At 36.6% G+C, this 18326-nt stretch overlaps 1 protein-coding gene across 2 annotated transcripts in view; it reads right to left on the reverse strand.

The window, feature by feature from the left end:
• cdc16 (cell division cycle 16) overlaps window positions 1-15588 on the reverse strand; it is a 17610-nt gene extending 2022 nt beyond the window's left edge. The window contains exons 1-17 of one of the 2 annotated variants that reach the window (XM_062975437.1): window positions 15415-15588; window positions 13417-13471; window positions 12081-12175; window positions 11086-11124; window positions 10437-10577; window positions 9924-10083; window positions 9584-9678; window positions 7750-7883; window positions 6639-6718; window positions 5856-5905; window positions 4433-4506; window positions 3923-4048; window positions 3430-3582; window positions 2850-2913; window positions 1828-1889; window positions 1159-1294; window positions 433-523 (exon numbers count right to left, since the gene is read on the reverse strand). In XM_062975437.1, the coding sequence (XP_062831507.1) occupies window positions 433-523; window positions 1159-1294; window positions 1828-1889; window positions 2850-2913; window positions 3430-3582; window positions 3923-4048; window positions 4433-4506; window positions 5856-5905; window positions 6639-6718; window positions 7750-7883; window positions 9584-9678; window positions 9924-10083; window positions 10437-10577; window positions 11086-11124; window positions 12081-12175; window positions 13417-13471; window positions 15415-15573 (1714 nt within the window). In that variant the 5' untranslated portion in view covers window positions 15574-15588. Of the gene's footprint in view, window positions 1-432; window positions 524-1158; window positions 1295-1827; window positions 1890-2849; window positions 2914-3429; window positions 3583-3922; window positions 4049-4432; window positions 4507-5855; window positions 5906-6638; window positions 6719-7749; window positions 7884-9583; window positions 9679-9923; window positions 10084-10436; window positions 10578-11085; window positions 11125-12080; window positions 12179-13416; window positions 13472-15414 lie in introns of both variants that reach the window. The other variant, XM_062975436.1, reaches the window with a different exon arrangement.
• Between the last annotated feature and the right edge of the window lie 2738 nt (window positions 15589-18326).

Raw genomic sequence — 18326 nt, forward strand, 5'->3', positions numbered from 1 at the left:
ATTGGTCGCACAGTTTTCCCCAACATAACCATTCCTGAATTGCAAAGCAGCAAGATGAACAGTGATGCAACCCGCTCTCTTTCTGTAGCTGAATACTTGTATATCTATGTCTCCCAGTATAGGATCTCAGCACACATATGTGGCTTCTGCCACCCTCAATGATATTTGATGCAGCTCTGAGGACCTAAAGTTCACGCATTTTGGCTGTGATGTTAATCTGCTTAATAATGTACACAATATCCCTACATTCCTATTTATATGTTTTCTTCTTATTTATCAGCATCATTACTAAATTTTGAGAGTAACTCTCAATGGCAATATAGCTGCACAGAATGCATACAACATTCAGTGTAATTACAGATCTGTACACTCAAGCCACAAGTGTGGGAAGATTTCAGTAGCAAACTGAAAAGATAATAAATGTCAACATACCAATGTAGGCTTCAGAATCACCTATGTACATTTCGATGCAATGTCCAAGCATAGTAACAGAGAATGTATCATCTCTTCTAAGACCAAGGGCCTGTTAAAACATGGAAAAAAAATCAGGAAAGGAGAACATGCATGAATATGAATATTTTAGGTGTTTGTACTTGTATAGACCAAACTATCGTTGTACAAAAAGGAAACATCAACATACTTGAAAAATTCCTGACAGTTGCAGAAAGAAAAAAACCTGACTGCAGAAGTCTTTTAGAAAAACCTCTAAGGTGGAGGAACACTCCTCAAAACAACCAGAGGACTTAGGATGCAATGCAATGCCACCTTTACTGTGGTTGGTGTAGAATTATAGAGTTGGAAGAGACCCCAAGGGCCATCCAGTTCAACCCCCTGCCATGCAGAAAAGCACAATCAAAGCATTCCCAACCAGCCTCTTCTTAAAACCTCCAGAGAAGGAGACTCCACCACCCTGTAAGGCAGCATAATCCACTTGCCAAAAGGCTCTTACTGTCAGGAAGGTCTTCCTAATGTTTAAATTGGAAACTGAATGCTGGGAATTCAACCTGAATGAGTGGCCTCAACCATGCAACCATTTGTTGAAGGCCTCACTTTTAAACTACAAGTTTTAAGTAACAAAAGTGGGGCCTGAAAAAATTGTTGTAATGTGGAGACCTGACTTCAAAGAATGTTGATTTAAAACAATATATGCAAACATACTGTGTGAAAGTAATCAATTGCACTTTCGAAGTTTCCCATCAGACTGTGTATGTATCCAATAGCAGAATAAGTAGAAGCATTCTGAGGTATTAGCACTAGAGCTTGACGATGATATTCAAGAGCCTCTTCATACTTCCTATTAAGATAAATAAGAATAAATTAAAATTGCCTTTGATGCATAACTACAACAAAATAGCTCAGGTTATGCTATTAAAATTGGTCACATTTATTATAACATATTATTTCATATTTTTAACATGCAATATTCTATAATTTTGTGGAAACAAAAAGAGAACCATGTTGATGGCAAATAAAGATCTAAGCTGAAGAAGTATCTTTAATGCCAAAGTATTCTACAATTCATAAATGTCTGAATACCAAAGAGGCACAGCATCTCCAAATAATCTGTTTCTCTCTCTTTGACTTTTCACTGAAAACTGTTAGCCAAATAAGCAAGGAGCTTGCTATTAAAAATTTCATACTTGAGATTTTCAGGATGGCACATTCTATATCACATTCCATATATCTAATAGACTGATATACACATCAAACAAAATGAACAATTAATTGCAAATATTATTACAAAACTAGGATCCTATGTAATTAAAGATAAATCTATAATGTAAGCATTGGCTAAAAATCAGCATTCTCTCACTCTCTCTCACTTACTTGAGTTTTCTGCACACATGTCCCAAATTATTCAATAAAGGTTCCCATTTGTCAACGGTCACCTGTAAGATAATCAGTGCCATATCTAAAGAAAACTTCTTAATGCTGTGCAAATGGAAAGTCCAGTCTAAAATGTACCAGGTAAACCATCATGCCCGATTAATTTTTCATTTATATATTCAATTCATATCCCCCTTTCTTCCTATATGGGATTCTAAAAATTACAAATATATTTCATACAATATATGATCGCTCAGCCCCATTTACACTGCATTATAATGTTGTTTGAACTGGATTATATTATATGGCCAGTGTAAACTTATTATTTCACATTGCTCTGGGTGTTCCAGAAGTGAGAAGTGGTATTCAAACAAGTTCAGTAAACCAGAAATGTGGAGGGACGACTGTACTTGAAGAAATGGATAAGGCTTCTGAAGGCGAGGGAGGGACAAGCCAGTCTTTGATTTTGCTTGAACCAGAACGTTAATGCTTTTTCAAGTCATGGATATTCAGTCTATAAAATCATGAATTAACCTGAATACTATATGTGTAATGAATTCTTGTCATATTGTATGATAGTGATGGCTCAATAATCTGCAGAACTCAGTATCCAATTCACTTTTAAAGAGCACTTTGATTCGCATTGCAGTTTATGTCTTCTACTCCATATTGTATTTTTCCTTTAATGTTTGGATTAATAATAAATATTGTTTTGATAAAAATAAACAAAAAAATTGTTTTGTATGTGACAACACAGAAAAGAAATATAACTCCCCACCCAAACAAAACACTTCAGTTCAGCAATGGCAAAAGCAAAACAGAAATTTGACTGGTTTACTGTGGTTTAGATACGAAGTATGGGTGGTGGTCTAAATAATATATCATGGAAAGCTGGACAGTTTCTAGGCAGAATGCTTGGTGTAAATAGTATATTGGCATCCTGCTCCTAAAATACTATGGGAAGGGGTATGGTTGTGACTAATTAATTGTAACCAACTGATAACCATGCATAATTCAAATACCTCATTTCCAATGGCTTTGATCTTCTCTAGTGCATCAAGAAACCACTTTTCTGCAGTTTTCCAGCTGGAAGAGAAAAGGTCACTAAGCTAAAGTACAGTTATTGATCTATATTTGACTGATCAATTCCTTCAGATTAGCAATCAGTAGGAAAAAGGTCTTGCAGGCACAGAATGTCTTTAATGTGCCTACAATATTAAAAGTGCCTATAGTAACTTCTTTTTAGATATGTGATTTTCTAAAACGTTTCTTTAAAATGCTTGCTGTTTCAATGTTAGGACTCCCACAAGATACAAAAACCGCAAGAAAGACTTAACGGTTTTTAAAATTATGTACTTTCCAACCACAGCAATATGTCGCTAATAATAAATAGCAGTAACATTAGAATAAGAGTAATTCTGCACAACTAAACAGTCTATTCTGCAAATAAAAAAAAGAACATGATCACCACTACCAAAATACTTTCTGTCAGTGAGTAGAGAATAGTTTCAAAATTTTGGATAAATTAGGAAGAGAAATTGGATATAGAAATTTTCTATCCACATAAATATTTCAGAGTACAACAAGAAGGGAAACACTTACTCTCCATTTTGAAATGCTACCACGCCAACTTCATGCATGACAAAAGGGTCTTCAGGGGCAATGCTTAAAGCCTGACTGAAAAAGCGTTCTGCTAATTTTGAGTTGTTTGTCAATCCATATTCCAGCCCAATATATAGCATTGGCAAATGGCATCTGCAGATAATTTAAAAAAAATTAGAGCATTTTTAAATTTAAGAAGCAGACATTCATTTTATGAGAGGGATTAAAGTAGGGTCTTGTTTTGATAAAAAGATGATGAACTGATATTACACAAAAATGAAAATGCTGAGGTAACACATCCTTGTAGATTAACATATCTCAGTAGCAAATACATTTCTATGACAACCTTCAGTTTCATTGCAAGCACCAAATACATGTCTCAGGATAAATGCTTTATTTTCAATTATATATTACTTCAGTCTGAAATTTCTTTCCTTAATATGCTTTTGTTGAGCTGCTTTCATTATCTCCTTGAAAAATGACTCTGGCATACCCTTTCATCAGCTGGGCTGCTGTGAAGTAAGCAGCCATTGCTTGGTCATGCTCACTTTCAACTGCGAACGAATGCCCATATGCTATCCATGCTGGCCCATATGTTCTCTCAAGTGTAGTGGCTTTGCTGAAATACAAAAAAATAGACTCATAAAATAAAGACCAAACAAGATATGTAGTAGTAAAGAAGATAGCAAGAATTGATTCAACTTCACAATATGTCAGTATTTTACCCTGAATGCATATGGAGGGCTGCACAATTCAAATCCTAGCCTTGTTATATGCTTTTAGATCAGATCCAACTCACAGTGACCCTAGGATAAAGTCTATTTGGCAACATTTTTTTCAGATGAAGTTTGCCATTGTCTTCCTTAAGGCAAAAAGAGTGTCACTTGCCCTAGGTCATCTAGTTATGTCCATGACTATCTCGTTTCCTGCAATACACTCAAACCACTACACCACACTGGTTTTCACTTCTACAAATGACTAAACAAGATAAGGTAAAACTTACCTAAGGTATCTTCTAGCATGCTCATTTTTATGGCCAACCATGAGATAATAACATCCTACGGCAAACCAAGATACCTAAACATCAAGTAAAAACTTAAATCACAAAGGCATTAACAATTCACCAATCAAAGTCATAACATGCACATTCACAGAAACATCTGCACAGATGCACTTTAGAATTCTAAAAAACTTGATGCTTATAGATATTTTCTTTGGGATGCAAACAGATGTTTTTAAGGTGTATTCAAGAAGTTTGTGTTCATCCAACAAGACTGCCTGCTTTTTTTTCAACAAGCAAAACCTCTTGTAGTAAAATATTCAAAATCACATCACTGCATACCATAGGGAGCAGTTAAACCCTACCTCAGCAGGTAGAAGTAATTGTATGGCTACTTTATTTGTGGCTAACATCAACATTTTGTTTTGAAATCTACAAATGCTTGTGCTGAACATTTTATTAACATGCTATGTCTTTTCCTTGACTCGTTGCTACATTTCATGAAAAAGTGTTCATGACAGAAAGTCAGTTATTATTATTATACAAAAACTATATAAAAATAAAACATATAGTTTTAGTTTGAAGATTGTCATTTGAATAAAATAGTAATTATACAGTATGAGTTAGTTTATATAAATGTGTCTATTTTTACTGGATAATTTTAAAGAGATAAAATAAAAAATGCAAAAATTATGTATTTGATTCCCAGCAAACATAATCTGTGACTGTTAGGAATGCTGTTGTGTGATGAACAACTTGAGGATCGTGCTTTGATGTCAGCAGTCAGCAGTGATAACTAATACAAATCACTCAAACTTCTTTTCTGCTGAGCCTACTGTCTTTTTTGTTATTTAAGTTCAAGTCATTCATCTATCCATGTGCAAAATCTTTTCCACATGCTCATGAATGCACACATAACACAAACAAAATTCTTACCTATCTAGTTATTTTCCCACACAGTAGGCAATGCATTAAATAATGGCTGTCAGGCATGCAAAGTACAGCTCAATTATTCTATCTAATCAAAAATAAAAATGACCTCTCATTTCCATAGTTTCCTTGTCAGATTGGTTTAAATATTTTGCTCTTTAAATATCTTAAAAATATAGAGGTACTGAAAGAGCTGACAACTTGAAAATTATATAACTATAATCACTGACAGAGGATATGAACTTGTTCTCTACCTTTATCACTGAAAAGCATTCCACACTGTGTGAGACCCTATTCTGGCCCTGCTTACTAGAATCCCTCACAGCCCACTGGGATACTGGGAAAAGTGGATGGTAGCTTTTCCCAGTATGTGGCTTGTGACACTAAAGCATAGCTACCTTTATGACCATGTGCTTTACATGTTGGCTAACTTTAAACTTTTGTCAATGACATTCATGCCATACTTATTAAAAAAATGAACAAAAGTGCAACTTACAGGATTGTTTGGGTATAAATCCACTAATTTGTGAGAAAGATAGAAAAGTTCTAGGAGTAGAAAAGGGAGGGGGAAAAGTTAGTGCACTGAAATAACAACTGTGTCTAACAAAAACTTGATAGAGAATGGTTTTACATTAGAACTGTTTATTCCAACTCCCTTTATATTTCAATATGATCTTAATAAAGTGTTCAAGTGTAAAGATCAAATAGTAATGTAATGATCATTAAGTGTCCATTTCAAAATGCCTTTAAAGAGGGAAATGTGAAAGATTTGAATGCAGAATCAGAAGAAATGTACAGCTGTAACGAATCCACCCTGCAAGAATTAAATGCAAGAATGAGTTCTACAAAGAAAAACCAGAGGTTGATATTTTTAATTTAGATTCAATCCATTACATATAGGGAATTCCATATTTACTCCACCTTACTTCATCGATGTAACGATCTAATAGTATTCCCCAATAAAATCTATTTCTAATATTTATATCCTACCCTTTTTTAAAATAGTGTACATTGCCTTCTGTTCCCCATTTTATCCTCACAACCAAACTGTGAAGTAGGTTAGACTGGGAAGTTGTAACTGGCTGAAGTCACCCAGTGGGCGTCATGGCTAGTAAAGATTTGAATTCAGATTTCATGACTCCAAGGTCAGAACTACATCAGCTTCCTACATTTTAAACAAAATCAGAATGAAAAAGCCTGGTCTAGAGTCTTAGAAAGATACATGGGGTAAAAGAGGAGACATCAAGAGGGTTTAAAGAGTATGTATTCATTTTCTCACCATTTGCTTTATTCAGCTCCACAAGTGTCCCAATGTGAACAGGTAAACAACTGGCATGGAATGGATCCTTTTCCATTACTCTAAAAGTAAGTCCACATAGAACCCACAAACGTAAGTCCACATAAAACCCACAAATGTTTGAGTTAGTTCAGTCACAATAAAATATTACTACTGTAATGTACTACAGAAGTGTTTTGTATTTTATCCTTCCTGCAAGAATTTAGAAAGATATTACATTCACTTATGTATATTGTTTTATTAAGGTATCTAGCCTTAAGACATTTGTGATGGTCCAGAGAAATGTCGCCAAACTTTTATCTAGGGCTGGTTACAGGGGGCAGATGACTCCTTTTTTGGCAATATTTCCACCAGTCTGTTTCTAGACAAAATTCTGGTGAGGACTTATGAAGCTCTGTATCATTTGCCTCCATAGGATCACAGAGTCATAGAGTTGGAAGAGATCGCATTGGCCATCTTGTCCAACCCCCTGCCATGCAGGAAAAGCACAAGTGCTCCTGACAGATGGCTCTAAAATTACCTGAAAGAAAATACTCTCCCATATGTACTTGACTTGGCTCTCAGTTCCAGTATCCTTACAGGTAAGACTGGTGACAACATGACGAAGCCCTTTTTGGTGGCTGTTCCCATGCTTTGGTATGCCCTTCTTTGGGAGCTAGACTGGACCCTGCCTTGATATAGTAAATTATCCGACTTATATTGACATGCTTTTCAGAAATATTGTCCTATACTGTTTTATATTTTTTCTTAATTCCACAGATAGTTAAATCATATTTTAACAATAACATTTTTTCATTTTATAGATATATTTTACACATATATTTTATTTACATTGTTTTAATTTGGTAAGCTGCACTAAACTTTCCCCAGTTCTGGGGAAAAGGGCTGATATATATAAGCAATAATTGGGTGAATAAACCTAGAATGTACTATGTCTAAGATAAAACAGATAATTATCAAATGATAATTTATCTCTCTTAAGCCATTCAGTATATGAAACATATAATTAACAAAGTACTCATCAATTTAGTTAGCTCTCTAAGAGTGTCACCAAATAAATATCATTTTATAACAATACTGTTTCTTTACTTACACAGAAGTAAGCTTGTAGCACATTTTGAAATCGCAGTTATAGTAATGCCTTTCTGCCAGGGACACTACTACATCCAGATTGTCTTGTAGACCATCGACCGATTCAGGAATCACCGTTTCACTAGGTTTGTTATACTGAAAGATGGAAGAAATGTTGACAGAGGATCAAGTAGCATCTTAGATTAATATGAAGATTGCCGTAGCACACTGGTTTGCTTTCTTTTCAAAGCCACATATTGACAAGTTTCTATTTTGTTTTGAAAACTTGGCTGCCAAGTTATAACCAGGACAAAATTAATTTGCAAATTCCTGCTGACATCCTCAATTGAATTGGAGAAGGAAGTACTCCACTCTATACTCTGGCCTGGGATCTCCTGAAATCACATAAGTTTAATTTCAATCTTCTTGTAACACACCCATGTTTTCTTTTATCAACTGGCTATCGAGAGCTTTGAAATGTTGAATATGCATTGTAAAATGCACCTCATGTCAGGAGTGTACGCGTATCTGCTAAGCAGAAAAAGGCAATAGTCTTAAGATTTATTCAGTTCCAAAACCACAGCACTCTTCCATCCAACAGTGTGTCTGCACTACCTTCCCAATAAAAGCATAGTGAATGCCAAGGAATGTCTGAAACCATAGCCCAACAACATCCAGCGAGCTGCAATTTACCCAACCCTGAGCTGGCAAATATACTTTGTTCAAAGTAAGACATTAAGTGCCTCTTCCTACATGTTATATACCCACTGGGGCCATATTGGCTGAGCCAATGGGAGCTGATTTCAACACATCTGGAGGGCACCAGGTTGGCAAAAGTTGCACTAGTGCAAAGCTATTGTGGGATACAGCTCTAAGTGCATCAGTGAGTTTTCTAAACTCAGTGAGTTTTCCAAAAATGATTTCCAAGTCTATCCTGCCTAAATCAATTTTGGAACACTTCAACTTATATTTAATTCCTAAAGTTCTCCTGTTCATGTTGTTTGATTCTATATTTCAAAAAACGTGATCATTCCTGGACCAGCTCAGCTAGACTGACAACTGCCTTTAGATTCAGCCAGAATCTAAAAATAATATCCTGCCTCCATGGACTCCCATAAAGTCATCTCTCTTTATATAATCCACCTACTAGTCGTCTATCACTCTTCATTCTGATTGTTTACTTGCTCTCTTATATCCTCTTACATTTCAAAGCATGAAACTTGTTTAAAGAGTAGGAGGGGAAATATTTTTTTCCAGCCACAGTGTAACTTTTTTAATTTACAAAGGATACTAAACAGCTATGTAACTCATACAGGACAAACACACGATGTTATTTCATGCAATTTTAGCAATCTGCATTATACTATTTCAATCTGTCCATATAAATATCCTTCTGTATCATGTATTAATTTGACGATGTGCAATTTATTCGATCCAAGTTATTTAATAAATTAAAATCTGAAGCATAGTTCAAGGTTGCTGCATATTTTTAACCATGGTTTCTCAAATTATCACATGATTTGTCTTTCATGCACAAAATAAAAATAGGAGTGAAGGGAACTGTGAGTCAAAGGCTCAGTTTTTAAGTTACTTTGTGAACTTAACCTTAATATACTATTTTGACAACTCTTATTCTGCATTTTTAGCATCTCAATTCATGCATGAATTCTGCTAACTAAATTGAAAGCCTCTGAGGAGTAAATTTTCTTTGATTAACACTATGTATTGATAAACACAAGATTAACCAGATCATAAAATCTATTATGCAAAGTGCAGGTTATTACTTATATTAAAGTCTTTATTACAACATCTATGAAGTTCAGATATTGCTTCTCCTACTTTGAGAAAACCATTACCTTTTTTAGTTTATTCTCAAACAAAAAACGTAGTAATACTTGTTCTTCTTCTGTACACCGCTTTCCAAGACATAGATTTGCAAGAAGTTCTTTTTCTGAAAACGTGAGAAAACAAATGAGAATTCCAGTAAACGGACAGAGTTTAAACAAAGATTATTAAAATATGCAAGTGTTTTCAGTTCTCTAGATAGATGTAGAGCATACAAATGTACAATTTAATTTACAATCAGAGATTACTCAGGAAGCACATATTAACATCTATTTATGTTTTATGAATACATTTTGAATAAAAACTGATCTTTTAAAAAACACTGAGGAAGAATAAAACATCAGTCCAAACCTTCTTCTGCTGTCAGCATGTGGTGTGAAGTTAAAAGGTCAAATGCCTCAAAGCAGTAGACATCAATTTTCAAGGCATCTTTATAGCTGGCTGTTGCCAGAGTTCTATTATCTAGAGCATCATAGATCTTCCCTCGCAAAAGGCAAATAGAGCTCCTCATCTGGTGGAGAAAGATGGCAATCAGAACCTGGAACAGTATTTGCTCTTTGGTTTTGGACAGAAATCAAACCTGAGAAAAACATTTCATGTAAAATGGATACTGCCAATCACACTACTGGTATAATTTATGAATGCACCACTATATTAACATTAAAGGTATCATTGCGGCATAAGGTGTGGACATACAATCCAGGATACTCTGTGTACATACTTTGTGGAGACTCTTGTAAAATGCAGATATTCTTACTTTTACCTAATTCATATTTGAACACTTATTGCAGATGATTATCACAAACTGACTTCACCACAAACTATTTCTCACACAACCATTAAAGTATTACATTTTTAACTCACAGAAGATTGAGAAACTTCCCAGTCACTAGAACAGTCTTTCAGCTCACTCTCAGTCTTCAAAAATTTTTCAAACAGTTTTCTGTTGATTGGTTCTTCCATATCAAGAATGTCAAGAGCCTGCTGATATTCCTTTGCAGCATACTACAAAGAGAAAGTGCAAATGTAAAGAAGAAAATTTCTTTGCCAGTAACTATTACCAAACTTCATGCCTCAACAAATGAGGAATGTCAACTAAGCAGAAACACACACTAACCTCTGCCCCATTTCTGGTACAGCTATGTTAGATGCAAAGCTTGTCTTCTCAATGTCTTAATCAACAAAGTTTCTTTCTCTTCCAGTCTCACTTAATTTTTCTCATTTTCCACCTAACCCTTTGTTCCTACTCTTTACCCTGTTACTACCATTGTGTTCTATTTAGAAATGGGTTTTCAGAGTAGGAAACAGTGTTTTAATATTTATTAAATAATTGTTTACATTCCTGAGCTTTATCAGTCCCAGATTTAAAATAATAATTTGACTTTAGGACCATTTCAATGACTGCCATGAATTACCATAAAGTTCAAATTTCACATGTCAGGTTTAACTGTTTTCTACCATATGTCTATCACCAACCAGTGAAGAAAGGGTGGTATAAAAATAACATACTCACATGACATCTAGCTGCAAGGTATCGACATGCTTCAAATAACTAAAAGAGAAGTAAAAGTTGTTGAAATTTTGCACTTTGCAACAACTGGCGGTTTTTTATGTAGACTTCTGTAATGTTTCAAGTCACCATGAATCCCACAGTGGGAGAAAGACATGATACAGATTACATAAATAAAATTAACTGAATAAATAACTCTGTGGCTCCACTAAGTCATATTCTTAATTTGTTGTTGTTTATTCATTCAGTCGCTTCCGACTCTTCATGACCTCATGGACCAGCCCATGCCAAAGCTCCCTGTCGGCCGTTGCTGCCCCCAGCTCCTTCAAAGTCAAGCCAGTCACTCCAAGGATACCATCCATCCATCCTGCCCTTGGTCGGCCCCTCTTCCTTTTTCCTTCTATTTTCCCCAGCATCATTATCTTCTACAAGCTTTCCTGTTTTCTCATTATGTGGTCAAAGTACTTCATCTTTGTCTCTAATATCCTTCCCTCCAGTGAGCAGTCGGGCATTATTTCCTGGAGTATGGACTGGTTGGATCTTTTTGTGGTCCAAGGCATTCTCAGAATTCAGAACTCTTTGTTTTGTTAAACATTTTTATTTAGCTTTGTTTAAGCTGCCTGAATCTGACACTGTTCTGGGAGGCTGCTGTGATTAAAATTGTCTGCTGTTCTGCATAAGAGTCCTAATCCAGTTTGGACTAGACCTTGGCACCTGTAATTTGGACAAGAAAAAACTCCAACTGAAGTGAATGGGAGGCTTTCTTCCAAAGTTAGTAGGATGTGAATATGTGTATGTACTTGTGTAAATAAGTAGGAATGAATGGATGGATGCAGAAATACGTGTGCATGCATGAAAATGGGGATAGCCTTAAACAATGTTGTTTCTCATCTTATTGCCATTGGAATACATCCAGGACAACAAAACCAAAGGAATATAAAATCCTGCTTACTGTAAAGCACAATTTTAAGTAACAAGAACTGTGTACACTTCCTTACCTTATCTAGTTTTCTTGACCTAAGAGCATGTGCTGCCCTGTGGTACTGAGCTGTGAGGTAAAGACATTGGGCCAGCCAATAGATATCTTGCGGATCTTCTAGAAATAACAACACATCTTTATTAAATATGATTGAAATTATACAAAATTCATGAATTTCATCTTGCTTGAAGGAACATATAAAACATACATAGTATTGTTTGAATGAAATACATAGACCAAAGTACTTTAACACCAATTTCATTTCTTATGCAAAATAAATATTTTATATATAATAAGCAATAATAAAAACCCATCAAAATTTCCACAGCAGTTTCCACAGTAGCTTATCACTGTAAATATAAATAGTAAATACACTGTTATATTTTGGAACATGAACCGAACACAAGTATTGCAAACATTTGTTTGTAGAACAGATACATTATACTGTATTGGAAATTTAGAATCAACAACTTTTCAAAACCCCAGGGACCAAATCAGGGCTACTCAGTGGCTAAAGTTGGAAACCTAGACAACCAGTACCATTCTGAACACTACAATCTCATGTAAGTTCAGGAGTCACAATTTACAATTGAGGCAAAGCACATGGACCATGTGCCTCTTGTTGCTGTTGGCTATAATTACTTTTATATCACCTTTTTCTCAGGCCAAGATTCAAAATGAGTTATAAAAGTCAAAACCATTAGGCTTCTGTGACATCATAAGCAAAATACATATGCCCTTTTAAAAGACAAATTATGTTTATTAGTTGTGATGCTGCAACTTCATTACATTTTAGTAGCAGGTGGTAATTAGGGTTTTCAAAATCTGCAAATATACAGCCCCCATCTTGCACACCACTGCTGAAAATACCCCCAAATTATCATCTGTGGCTTTCAAACTGATCAAATTATGGATGAGAGTACAGTAGAGTCTCACTTATCCAACATTCGCTTATCCAACGTTCTGGATTATCCAACACATTTTTGTAGTCAATGTTTTCAATATATCATGATATTTTGGTGAGAAATTCGTAAATACAGTAATTACTACATAGCATTACTGCATATTGAACTACTTTTTCTGCCAAATTTGTTGTATAACATGATGTTTTGGTGCTTAATTTGTAAAATCATAACCTAAATTGATGTTTAATAGGCTTCTCCTTAATCTCTCCTTATTATCCAACATATTTGCTTATCCAACGTTCTGCCGGCCCGTTTATGTTGGATAAGTGAGACTCTACTGTATATTGAAAAATAAACATTAGAGAAAATAAAAGTTAATTAAAAGGAGACTTCTTGATGTCAGTTTCGAAAAAGAAGTACTATTATGAAAGATAAAAAAATCCATCTTACCATGAGATAATGATGCCACTTTATCTGCCCAAAATAAAGCACTTTGATACTGTTGCTGTTTTAGAGAAAAAAGAGGAGGATAAAGAAGTTTTACAATATGCCTACAGGAAACAAGTATATAAATTTATTACAGCTATATCCCACATTGAGCAACACACAGCTGCTACTTGTTTCATCTTCACAAAAGGACTATGTGGTAAAGATTATGAAGCTGAAAAAAATTGAAGATCATGCAGTGGAACTTGAGTGGGACCTTACCTCAGTTATCTTATATTTAACCTGGTGCTAATCATACCATAATAAGAACATCCTGTGCTTCTTTTATTGCCATCTGAGTTCGTAGTTGGACTAATCTCTTTTGTACAGCCTTGAAACTTTACTGAGAAAGAGCCTCTTCTCAAAAGTACACAGCCTTGGAATATGTTTCATATGTTACAATTCTGATACAAAACATAACATCTGGCCATCTCTTTTCTAGATACTTCCTCCACTTGTGATTAAAATTTCCTGGTACATTAACTGTCAATAATGTAACATGATTAATTTAAATTACAGGAATTATGGCAAAGCATAAGTTTACACTTTTGCATCTAGCAGCACACTGCTATTTATTGTATTGCAAAAATGATGGTAAAATGGAGTACAATCACAGGAGCACTGTGTGTCTTAGCTCTCAAACAAATGACAGAAATCTAAACCAGGGAAAAACATAGTTCTTTCTACCTGTTTACATCTTATCTAAAGGATTCTGCAGCAGAGCACATATCAGGATTCCCTTTGTTTCATACATTTATATTATTCTATTCATCTACACTTTTTGTAAAAAACATGTGAGTCAAAAAACAAATGATCAAAAAACAATTACTGCAAGGCAGTTCCAGTACAGAGTATACAGCCTCCTCTGAGGATCAATACTATGATCACTGACCTGGCTCTCTAAGGGTGCAGGAATGCTGCCATATAATCCACTTCCTGAATGTAGTGTAGACTCATATAATCCAGTGTAAAGCAGATTATCTGCATTCCAAAACTGGATTATATGGACAGTGCAGATGGAGTCTCAGGATAAACTATCACCACCATTTTAATGTTATGGAACCATGGGAGTTGGTAGTTTCACAAGCTTCTTCGCCTTGTGTCGAAGGCTTTCAAGGTCAGAATCACTGGGTTGCTGTGAGTTTTCCGGTTGTATGGCTATGTTCCAGAATGTCTCCTGACGTTTTTCCCACATCTATTGCAGGTGTCTTCAAGAGGTTGTAAGGTCTGTTGGAAACTAGGCAAATGGGCATTATACATCTCTGGAATGTTCAGGGTGGGAGAAAGAACTCTTGTCTGCCTTAGGAGTTAGCTGGCCCTGATTGTTTCATATCTGGAATTTCCCTGTCTTCTGAGTGTTGCTCTTTATTTACTGTCCTGATTTTAGAGTGCTTTTAAGATTGGTAGCCAGATTTTGTTCATTTTCATGGTTTCCTTTCTGTTGAAATTGTCCACCTGCTTGTGGATGTCACTGGCTTCTCTGTGTAGTCTGATATGGAGGTTGTGAGAGTGGTCCAGCATTTCTGTGTTCTCAAATAATATGCTCTGTCCAGCTTGGTTCATAAAGAGCTCACCAAGCGACAAAGCCCAGGATTGCTTAGCATTGAGCCATGGCAGGTGAAGTGGGGTCAAACTGTATGAATTCTATAAAGTGGCTAGCTTAGGCACGGGCAAACATCAGCCCTCCAGGTGTTTTGGACTACAACTCCCACAACTCCTAAGAGTCGATAGGCACTGTAGTTCAAAACACCTGGAGGGCCGAAGTTTGCCCATGCCTGGGCTAACTGCATCTTCAGGCGAAAGGGCGTTTCCTCCTCCACCCGCCGAGCCTTTAAGCTGGAGGCGCCCGTGAAGTGGCTGCTCTGTTCCGCGGCCCTTTGCCTGGGCCACCGCCCCTTCCCTTGTCACGGAGCGGGCCCAGGCCCAAGAGGCGAAGGGGGGCGGCGGGCTCGCTTGCCTTACCTGGTCGATATACTGCCGCACCCGCTTCCTGAGGCGCTCCAAATTCATGCCTTTCGCTCCCTCGCCAGGTCTCTCCTCCGAGGCTCCCTCTACTCCTCTCGCTCTGGAGCCACAGAGCCCTATAGGTCCGTCGCCGAATACACTCCTCCCCCGCAACATCGCCCTGGGTGGTGCAACGCACTCTGCCCTCCGCCGGAAACACAAGCCCTGCGCACGGCGACCCGGGAGACGAAAAGGCTGCTCCGTGTGCTCGGAATGAATGCCGCTCGACACCGCTTTTTACTGCCAGGGCTCAACGCTGTGAAATCGTGAGAGTTGTAGCTTGACAAGGACTTGATCTGGGTTGCTGTACGGCCATGTTCCAGAAGCAATCTCTCCTGACGTTTCGCCTGCTTTTGTGGCAGGCATTCTCAGAGGTTGTGAGGTCTGTTGGAAACTAGGCAGCTGGGGTTTATATATCTGTGGAAGGTCCAGGGAGAGAGAAAGAACTCTTGTCTGTTGGAGGCAGGTGTGACTGTTGCAATTAGCATTGAAAAGCCTTTCAGCTTCAAAGCCTGGCTGCTTCTTGCTTGAGGGTATCCTTTGCTGGGAGGTGTTAGCAGGCTCTGATGGATTTATGCCTGGAATCCCAACAAAGGGTTCCCCCAGGCACTAAGCAACTAGACCTTGAAGCTGAAGGCTTTCCAATACTAATCAATTGCAACATTCACACTTTCCTCCAACCAACAAGAGTTCTATCCCCCACCCTAGGCTGTTTCTGTTTGGCACAGAAAGCTAAAGACCTTGTAAAATGGCAACTCCCATGATTCCATAGCATTCAGCCATGGCAGTTAAAGTAATGTCAAAACACATTAATTTTGCAGTACAGATGCACCTGGACGTATGAAAAGACATGACTCACTAGAATAATAATGCTTTGTAAGGTAAAAAGAAACAGGAGAAAAAGAGGAAGGCTGCATTGGAAATGGGTCCAAAGGAACATTTTAAAAGGATAGTTATGGAGGCCATGGATGGCTCTGCAAGACCTGAGCAAGGCTGTCGATGGAAAGGTGACCTGGAAGTCTCTCATTCATGGGGTGACCATTGGTTGAAGTCAACTTGGTGGTAATTCATGGTAATATTCTTAAATATATTTTCTTGACTTTATTTGGATTCACTCCCAGACAGATGTGTAGTGTACAGAATTTGTGGCCTTATTCACCTTTCTGTGTACAATAACTAGCAATGGAAATGAACCAAAGAGCACAAGATATATTGTAAGAAAAAACATTCATAAAATACCAATCGAATGTGTCTGAATAATTTTAAAGTTTTCGGATAGCAATTTCCCCAGAAGCTTCAAAGTGGGTGTTGCTGGTTAAAAGTGGATACTACTTGAACTGGTGAGGAAAGAAAAATTAAAATCAGAGGATGTCCTTTTCTCCCTTCTTCCCTCTGTTGGTGCTCATCTAATGTCAGTACTGAAATTAGCCAGAGGACAGGTGGCATTTCTCCTTGAACAGTTTGCTTGTTGGTGTCTCCACTTTTTGTATTTTTTTCAACCTCAGCCCCCTCACCTTTTTTTTTTTTTTTACACGAATGAGAGCAAAATCCACAAATAATAACACAGCTCAATGAAAAAAATGTCTTTGTTTATAGGCCTGTTCCTGGGCTATTGGGAGTGCTGATGCAAAAAATTGCATTGAATAGACCATATCAGTTCTAGATGATTAAATATAGTTTTCTGTTGCCAAGCAGAGGGTGACTAATGGATGAAATATGTTCTGTATCAGAAATTAGAGCTGTTTGGGTCTATCCAATTAAATTTCTGAATCAGCACCCCAAATAACCAAACCGAATCTAAAGTTGACCAACAACTGATTTGTAATCCTTTTTGGTATTAATGTTGGAGAGTGGTGCCAAGTCAAAATGGTCCCTGGTTGGGAACTACTGCTTTAAGCAATACATTGGGAGAAGATTGAATGTAGAAAATACAGCAATAATTCACCGATAACAGACTTCTTTATATTGGTGAGGTGATTTGTACGAATACTTACATGATAATAACTGTTCATTTGTATAGTCCTATGAAATTCATTGTTGTAAGGAAACAGACCAAACACAGCCAGTTCTCTGGAAACTATTAAATGTATCCTTTTTTTCTTTTTTATTTGAGATAGAAATAGGGGTATATTTGATATTTTTCTGCCAGTTTTTTCCTATGAAAGTCGGTTTAGGAAATAAATTTCATGAATAAATATATCGACTCTCCTGCTACGAATGATGGAATTAGAAGTGTGTAACTGTTTTTAATGAAAAATGCAGACTTCCGTTAATGAGAGTCAATTGATATAATAAAACTGAACAAACAGAATAATGGAGTCTTATCCACTTACTTCGTTAATGGCCGATGCAAGCAAGAAAATTACTGTTGGAACATAATTGAAAACTTCTTGATGCTTTAAAAACACTTAAAATTATAACTGTACATAATGGACCGATGAAGAACCAACCCACTTCAATAACGGTAACCAATAAACATTGTGGCCTATCTTTTCCAGCCTTATAATTCAGCAAAGTGATTCTTGCCTTGAGCACACAAGGTTTTGCATGGAATTGATTTTATTAGTATGGAATGAAAAAGAAGTTACAATGAACACTTGAAATGAGCAAATCAAAATTTACAACCAAAGGAAAAATAATATGAAGAAAAACCAAACATTTTTGCATCCAGTTCGTGGACAGTATAAAGCCCATCTATGGAACCTTGGATCTTAGCATAACAAACCATGCACTAGAGGCTGGCCCCAGTCATAACTAGAGCACACACAGTAAACTCAATGGCTGTACCCTAAATATTATCAAGTCTGGATTTAACGCTATGTCCAGGCAATGATTTTTTTAAAAAACAGTCTTAATAGTTATTTGAAAGT

Source organism: Anolis carolinensis, chromosome 3 (assembly GCF_035594765.1).
Source record: "Anolis carolinensis isolate JA03-04 chromosome 3, rAnoCar3.1.pri, whole genome shotgun sequence".
Taxonomy (NCBI): domain Eukaryota; kingdom Metazoa; phylum Chordata; class Lepidosauria; order Squamata; family Dactyloidae; genus Anolis; species Anolis carolinensis.